This window comes from Cryptomeria japonica, chromosome 10 (genome assembly GCF_030272615.1).
Source record: "Cryptomeria japonica chromosome 10, Sugi_1.0, whole genome shotgun sequence".
NCBI classification, from domain to species: domain Eukaryota; kingdom Viridiplantae; phylum Streptophyta; class Pinopsida; order Cupressales; family Cupressaceae; genus Cryptomeria; species Cryptomeria japonica.
In genome coordinates, this window is record NC_081414.1 from 811,270,013 (window position 1) to 811,279,364 (window position 9,352).

The window sequence follows — 9,352 nt, forward strand, 5'->3', positions numbered from 1 at the left end:
AACCACTAAGTTGGCCTCCTCTAATGACAATCCTCCAGAAAATGCATAAGAAGAAGTGTGGATCAAAAGGAAGATCGACCACATAGCAAGAAATATTGCAACAATGAACTAAGACTCCACAAGCAATGGATAGGATCTACAAGGCTTGCCAATAGTAGGATAGGTCGAGGTAGTTTGAAGGTTCTAATCTAGAAAACTATCTTGAAATTTGGAATTGATAACTTGCTAGAAAAGGATACAAACATTATGCGGTTCAAGAATAAGGTAGATGATTATGTCCTTGACAAAAATTCAGCTTTGCAAGATCTAGTGAGCAAATACAAGAAAATGTAGAAAGAAATGTTGAAACTGTAAGGTAGAAAACTAGCTGAAAAGAAATATTTTTGGTTGATGCAAAATTGCTAAGAACCAGGGATGCTCCTACATCAACCCAAGGAAAATATCAAATTCTCTCCTCAAAATCTTGACCAGTCCATGCGTCAAACAATTTTGCCTATATTTTTTACATGTAGGTGAGAGGTGGATGAATGTGGTGGACTGTGGCACAAAGAAATTAATTAGCTTTTACATATAGCCTCCTATAATAGTTTTTCTATAGTCTCTTGCATACACACTAATTCCCAAAAACTAATGAGCACCTAAGAGGTGAATGGGAAGGTGCACAGACACTCCAATTTTTATAGTCATAAATATTCTTTCATAGGGAACTATGAACCCCTTTGAGTGTATCTACAAAAACTAATAAACCAATCCAAATTAGAAATCATTAATTTTAATTATAATTAATTTAAATTTGATCAAGTTGTCCACAATAGAATAGGGAAATAAATTTAAACAAAGATATATATATCTGTTTGATTGGCTACATCAGTGTAAATTAATCACTAGCTAAGATAAAAAAGCCTCCATGTGGGGCAAGAACTAATAAGTGACCATGTAGCCAAGATTTTTACATATACACAAATACTTATATATATACGTCCTTATACATCAATATATCTATTTATACATATGCAGATTTACGATATAATTCAAAATAACTTAAAGTCAAGAAAACTAGCTAATAATGATAAATATTTAAATTAATTGATTTTATGACACAATAATCTTAGTCCCAGATTAGATGATAAGAAAAATATAAATAACAAGACCATAACCTATAACTTGCAAGGAATACACAACTAAGGTTTTACCAAGGTTGACCATTCATACAGATGTGAGTTCAAGGCTCTATTGGCATCTCGACCTCTTCCATATTTGTACCCTTCTCCCCAATGGTACTCTCCCTCTCTTTTTGGAGGGCGGTGAAATCCTTACATCCACATAGATACATAAGTGTATTTAAACAATAAATTAATACCATATTATAACTTGCATGTCAAATATTTAGCTTGCATATTCAATTGAATCAAAAATCATGCATTTCATTGCAATTCATCTAACTTAAGTTCATACAAAGTGTCATATATAATCATCACATCATTAATATGCAATAAAGAAAAATGAAACTGTTAAAGAGAAAGAGGGATGTAACAATATTGGCATCTATATGGTGTATTTTACAATATTTTTTTTAGTATTATTATAATTTGTTTATTATGATGTTATTATGTTACGACTATTTCACGTTTGTGATGTCTACCTTGTTCAAGAAAATTATTTGTGCTTCGTCTATATATATATATATATATAATTACTCTTGATTTGTGTTTAGTGCTTATAGGTAGAGGGTACTGACCTCACTTAGCTTCGCAGGTCCAAGGATACCCTAACATTGGTTATGAGAAGATACCACGCAGCCCAATTTCCACTATATTTTACCCAACGAGCTCACTAGAGTATGATTTCAATGTTATAATCAATGTTTTATGTGTGATACTATGGTAAACAAGTGTCATGTATTGGTGACTACTTGCCTTTATACTATTATTGTAGAATGGCTCATAGATAAATTATTGAAGCAGTCACCAGTGAGGAGGGACCTCACAAAGATCAATCTAGATCGGTCAGCAAGAGTAACATAACGGAAACACAAAGACATGTTGGAGGCAACGCAGAATAGATTGTTTTATTTTATGAAAATTGATTACAACCAACCAGTAACAATCGGGTTACAACATAACCAGCTCACAGGCTTGCTAGAGCATACATCATAGGTCACGATCAAGACCTTTAATCTTAAGATCTATCTTCTATTCATAGTCTCACTACTTGATTCTTCCATTGATTACATTTGAATGAGAAATTACAATTATATATATGATCAAAAGGGTCCGTTCGACCCAAAAAGGGAACAAAACCTGAAGAACAAGACCTAACATGTAAAATTAACAAGGTTGGCCTCCGTCAAGAAATTCCTCCGAAAAATCCAAATGATGAAGTGTAGATCACAGTAAAAGGTCGGCCACATGCCAAGGAACATAGGAATCAACGCCCAAGGCTCCACAAGCTTCAAAAGGGGTTCCGATAGAACATTAAAATAGGTCCAGGCAACTGGTAACAAGAAACTATCAACCGGTAACAGGAAACTATCAAGGAAACTGATAGTGATATCTTGGCAGAAAATGATCCAAATGCGACGCGGTCTAGAAATAAGAAATAGGATCAACTCTTCAAGTAAAATCAAACTCCACATGATCTAGTGAGACAAAACTAGGACATGGAGAAAGAAAAACAGAAACTGCAAACAAAAAGAAAAACATAAAAAATATATTTTTGGCTGATGAAAGATTAGTATGAACCGAGGATGCTCCTGAACCAGACATCTGGGGTTATTGAAAAAGTGATCCTCTCACTTTGTTGGGGTCAGAGTAAAACCAAGGCTATCTATCACTACCTGAAAAATTCAAGATGAATCTTCAACTGGTCTGTCCTTCCACTTTACAAGATACTTCTTATACTGACTGCTTCAGGTACTATGCCCAATCCTACTATCCAAAATTTATTCAATCTGATCTCGTTCTTTCTGGGGCAACTATTTCTCCAAGTCTGCAATACTATCCTCACTGAACTTTAGTTCATGATACTCATGAAGATATACAATGTTAAAAACAGGTGAAATACTCAGACCATCCGGTAACTCCACTTCATATGCATTTCCAAAACTGAACTTCCTCAAAATCCTGCAAGGTACAAACTTTTTCATCTGCAATTTGTTATAAGTTCCAACTTGAAATCTCTCTTTTCTCATATATACCATCACTTCATCGCCAACTTCAAATTCCTTAAATCTCCTCTTCTCATTTGCCTTCTCCTTATATTTGTTGTTCATGTCTTCCAAATTTTGCTTAACCTGAATATGCAAGGATGACATGTGATCTACAAATTCTTCTGCTTCTGAACTTTTCTGGTCTTCACTGCTAATGTCTCTCAATTATGATATACCTCTAGGATGCACTCTGATAACAATCTCAAAAGTTGTTCTTCCAGTACTCCTATTTACTGAATATTTGTAGGAAAACTCTGCTTGGGCAAGAATCAAATCCCAACTTTCGGTCTCATCTCCAACTAAACATCTCAACAAATTTCTCAAACTCCGGTTACCTACTTTTGTCTACGCATTAGTCTGTAGATGAAAAGTAGAACTGAACTTCAAAACTGTCTTCATCTTCTTCCAAAGTGTTCTCCAAAAATAGCCAACAAACTTAGTGTCTCTGTCTAAAACTATTCTCTTAGGTAGCCCATACAATCTCACCACTTCCTTGAAAAATAGGTTAGCTACATGTAATGCATCTGATGTCTTCTTACAAGGTATGAAATGAGCCATCTTCGAGAATCTATCCACTACCACAAATATAGAATAATTCTCTCTTAGTTTTTTAGACAATCCAAGTACAAAATCCATGCTTATATCCTTCCAATATCTTATCGGTACTGTCAAAGGTTTATACAATCCCAAATTATGACTACTACCCTTTGCAACTTGACAAACTCTACAAGTTTTCACATATCTCTTAAAATGCTTATGAATCCAGGGCCAAAAGTACTGCTCACTCATCAATGCTACTATTTTGTCAATACCAAAATGTTTGGCTAATCCTCCAATGTGCTTCTTCTTTATCACATTCTCCCTCATAGAACTCTTAGGTATGCGCAACTAAACTCCTCTGAATAACATCCCATCCTAAATGAAGTAATCCAACCACTTTCTTCTATCTTCCATAACCGTTTCTCTACATTATTTCCAAGGTTCTGCAAAATCCGGGTCATCATCATACAAGGTCTTCAATTCTTCAAATTTTAATACTATCACTCTCATCTCTGTCAACAAATTCTTTCTCCTACTCAATGCATCAACAACTTTGTTAGATTTCCCATTTCTATGCTTCAATACAAATGTGTAACTCTACAAGAATTCTACCAATCTCATATGTCTTTGATTCAACTTACTTTGACTATTCAAATACTGCAAAGCTTGATGATTTGTATACAACACAAACTCCTTAGGCAACAAGTAATGTCTTCACTTCTTCAAAGCTTGAACTATGGCATAAAAATCCTGATCATATACTAAATATCTCTTTCGGGCATCATTCAATTCCACACTGAAATAAGCTACTACTGTCCTTTCCTGACTCAAGCCTGCTCCTATTTCTGTTCCAGTTTCATCACAACCCACTTGAAATACTTTATTGAAATCCAGTAAAGCTAACACGGGCTTCTCAGTCACTTTCTGCTTCAAAGGTTCAATAATTTTGTTTTCTCTGGTGGTCCACTTGAATTCTTTTTGATCTCCTCTCATGGTCCTAGTCATAGGGTTACAAACTGAATTGAAAATTCTAATAAACTTCCGGTAAAAACTAGACAATCCATTAAATGATCTTACCTCTCCAATGTTTTTCGGTGTAGGCCACTCAACAATTGCTTTCACTTTCTTAGGGTCCATCTTCAAACCATCCTCAGATATCACAAATCCCAAATAGACTAACTCATCCTTCATGAAAGTACACTTCTTGATATTTATTAGTAACTTTTCTTCTCTCAACATCTGCAAACCTTTTCTCAACTGCAACAAATGCTCCTCTTTTATCTTACTGAAAATCAGAATGTCATCCAAATACACAATAACAAACTTACCTAGGAATCTCTTCAATACCTTATTCACCAGCCTCATGAAAGTACTTGGTGCATTATTTAATTCAAAAGGCATCACCAACCATTCATACAGTCCTCCCAAATTAAAAATAAGAATTATAATTTTGAAATGATGTTATCGATTTGTCTCACAAAATTTGTGTACCCTACTATGGCTTTCAATAACTGATTTAATATTTTGCAAATACTATTGAGAAATGAAAATTATTATTATATGGCAATTTTTGTTGAATTATACTTGAAATCTTATTTATTTCTTGCTAAATTTTTTTTTTCATTTTTTTACTTTTTAATTCGAATATTTATCCCCATTGCTTCTTTAAAATAAAATAAAATCCATCAAAACTATGCATAGTCCACAACTTTCAGCTTTAAAATTAAATCTACGCTTGTGGCTGGAGAACTAAAATTCAGAAATATATTCACATGCAATTCCAAGTGAGAGAAGAGAAGGCCATTTATTCTTGCTATGATCACATAGAATTCTTCCGGTTTTAGAAGGATCTAGTAAACACAATAGAGTGGATCTCACAATGTGGTGTGTAAATACAATAAATGCAGCGCATTCATATTGCAGGCAAACAAGCAACAAGGAAAATGGCTAGATGATAGATGTGTACCTGCTTCAAAATGTGGATAGTTCAAACTGCAGTAAAGACTATGCTAAACAAAATTTTAATTATATTATCCGATATACTTTGTATAAATATTTCTTTTCTCTGGTCGTCTATTTTCTATTTTCTCATAAGAGATCATATCCAAAACATCTCATGCTTATAAATAGCCTTTCAACGTTACAGGGCGAAGATAAATATGGTGCACGTTATTAAATAGCTATCATTTGGTTTGAAAAAAATATCTTTTGAAAGGTCAAAATTATTGTTATGTTCATAAATATTACATTTAATCAAGTATGTAGATTGGTGGTAGAAATCAATTGTTTGATGGCTATAACGAACTAAAAATTACATTAAAAAATCTGTTTGGTTTAAATGTCAGGGCTAAATCGGTAGCTTTACAGTGCAGCAGTCATAACGAACGTTTGAATTCATTGCAAGAGTTTAGCCTTACACTATTAGGAACTGAGGCTGCAAATACAAATTTAAAATCAAATTAATCATCTTTTAAATTGGACAAGTAAACATCTTACAGATTTGAGAGGTACATAACAAAAGACATAATATATTAGAAGCCAAGTAAAAGCAGGTTAAAATATTAGACCAACAGTTTGCTATAGTAAAACTGCATACATCCAAAGGTTCCATATCAAATTGGTTTTTGTGAACACTTTTGATTTTTTGCAAGTGTTACAATAATAATTTTAATGCACAATTAGTTTGCTTCTTTTCTGCATAGATTGTTCTATCAATTTTGAGTTTTTTCCCTTTTTTTTTTGTGGACCGCTAAATCCGTGAACCTAATGGAATGCTTCTCCAACAAATAGAATCAGGTCCTATTTGCATAAATTTTAAAAAGTTTTTGAACTGGTTTACGCTAGTTTGATTGCCTTGTACTTGCTGTTTATGGAAAATGAAGAACTACATGCCTTAGATTTTAGGAAGCTGAATCCTTAGATTTTCAATCTTTGTTGAACCTATTGTCCAGCTCCTTGGCTTGCTTCTGGGATGTGCAAATTGAAGTAGCTTGGGAGGCAATGCATTAGATAGTTAAAAAACACTGGTCAAACGATGCCTAAATAACTTTTCACTAGAATTCTGCCTGCACAGATGTGGGAGCGAATGAAATAGTATGAAAATGAAAAGTTTTTGTTATTAAAAATAAGATTGTAAATTGTAAAAAAATTTTTTTGATGAAATTGAATTATTCTTAATGAACCCTTCATAAATCTTGTTGAGTACAAGATTCAGATAACATAAAAGATGAAACCATATTCATGCCAAAAAGTTTAAACAAGACTGTGACAACATAAGTGATGAGACCAATAATGGTCCTTTTCTCTTAATCAAATAGGTAAAATAATTTGATTGAAGAAAAATGCTTTATTAGTACTACGAAAATAATTACATGCAGCATAACCACTGCACATCAATACAGTTTTCACATATATATATGAGGCTCAAACATGTGCTAAGAAATTAAAAGAACAACATTGACATAAGAACGAATTGGACTACATTAAACATTTAGAATGTCACTGTCAGTTCAAGGCCACCAAACATTGTTAATTTCGTAGCCAAAAACGTCCCATGAACATCCAATATCTTGAAAGAATTCAAGCAACTTACCTTGAATACACAGAATTATTCTCCCCTGTGCGTCAAATACAATCATCTTGCAACCGCCCATATATACCAAAATCCACCCACAACTGTTAACCACCACTTCTATTCCCAAATTCCGGCGAGAATGATCATTTAGACGCCTCATGTTTTCCTCACGCAAACTCCTCGGAAACAAATGCAATTCTGACCAGCTGTTGTTCTCTTCATCCAACTTCCATAATGAAAGATCTTTCTTATACGCCACAAGCACATTCCCATCAGACCCAGTTAAATTCCAATGAGAAGGCTCACCAGAATTCTCAGGTCCGCTTGGTAGCTGAATAATACTCCAGTTCCTGTTTGCAACATTGAATACTGCAAGATGAAATGTAATAATCATAGAACTATCACCATTAATCCAATAAAAACTCCCTTTTGAATAAATCCCTCCCGTCGATGGAATAATTGAATTGGATAGATTCATGTTGATTAGGCTCCATTCATTAGTGTATGAATCATAGATCTGCATCTCCATATTGTTCCTTTCTCCATTGATGGGATTGTTGTATCCTATGACTAAGATGCAGCTCCTTGTGGCAGAATCGAATGCCAATCCATAGAATCCTAAATATCGTACAAAATCGAAAGAAGAAAGCTTATGGGGAAGCCTTATAGGGTCAGCGGGAGACATTAGGGAAAGCGAGGCCCTGGTAAGAGGGTTGAAAATGTAGAAGAAAGGCGTATAACTTGAACGACAACAAAGGATGCCCTTGCAGGACGTCAAAACGCTGAAGCACCCAGGTCCCAGGAAATCTAACGAGAATGGATACACCCCGAGTGGCTGTGAGTCAAGGAGATATAAACGATGTGTTTTCTCACTATGTGAATAGGTGGGACCAACGAGGAAAGCAGGAGAGGAGGAAGGCACAATCGTCGATGATATCTCTCGAAACATGGGTGAGGGTAGAAGCAGATCCTGCCATCGTTTACAGACGACCCTGAAATTCCTACTAACGATAGTGGGCAAACTAGACAAAACTACAATTAATAGCTCCTCTGGTATCCTACTCCAAATCTTGTTGTCCATCTCTATCTGCTCTCCATTCATTCCAATTCTTCCTTTTTGATTCATCTCTGATTCCGATTTCAATGCGGATACAAGATCTAAGAGAAGGCCTTCGTCAGGCTCATACGGTTCTATTATTATCATGATGACTGAAATGGGCGCAGAGACTCTAAGGGAAAGATATCCAATCCAGTTTTTCCATACATGCTCGAAATATATTATCATCGCCGGCCCTGCCTGGCTTCTATACTTCAAAAAAATTAGAAGATTGCCATACTAACGAGGAGTAATCTTGTTTTACCTCGATAGTTGGCCTGCACAATGTAAACTAATCGTGGTGGATAACAAGGTTCGACGAACAAAACAATGTTCATTGTAGACACTTGTTTCACATGGTAGAGGTATAAACATCTTTCAAAGAAGCCAAGCGAATGGGACAAGCCATGGTTTCTAAATTTATCTTTGAAAGAAGCCAAGGGAATGGGACTCCCATTAGACGTTGTATCCTATTTCGCTCTTGATAATTTCAAAGCAATTATAGTTGATAATTGATATAAGAAGGTTTTATTTAATGAGTTATATTATATTTTATGGTTGTATTTTTATATTAGTTTTGTTTTTATAATAAATCGTTATGCCTTGCATATGGTCTATATCTTCATGTTTATTTTGGAGAGAGTATTGCTATCATGTTTTTTAAAACAAGATTCTCCATCTTTAGTCCAAGCTTCATACACTTAATATGCAAGCTGGTGAGAAAGTTGAGAACTTCTTGTATTGTGTGTCCAGACTTTGAGCAGAGCTTCTTGCACTTGGTGAGAAGGTGGAGGACAAATTGCTTGTTATGATTACCTTGAGAGCTCTTCCTTCCAAATATCAGACATTTGTCACAACATTGAATATTACCAAATAGAAGGTGTGCTTTAAAGAAGTGGTGAATCTGGTTCAATAAGAAAACTATATTTGGTCT

General features: G+C 34.6%; 1 protein-coding gene across 1 annotated transcript; it reads right to left on the reverse strand.

Moving 5' to 3' along the window:
* Positions 1-7,257: 7,257 nt before the first annotated feature.
* On the reverse strand, positions 7,258-8,526 carry LOC131070340 (F-box/kelch-repeat protein At1g57790-like). Its single transcript, XM_058005850.2, has one exon. It carries the CDS (start codon positions 8,524-8,526, stop codon positions 7,258-7,260), a length of 1,269 nt encoding a protein of 422 aa, XP_057861833.2.
* Positions 8,527-9,352: the final 826 nt, after the last annotated feature.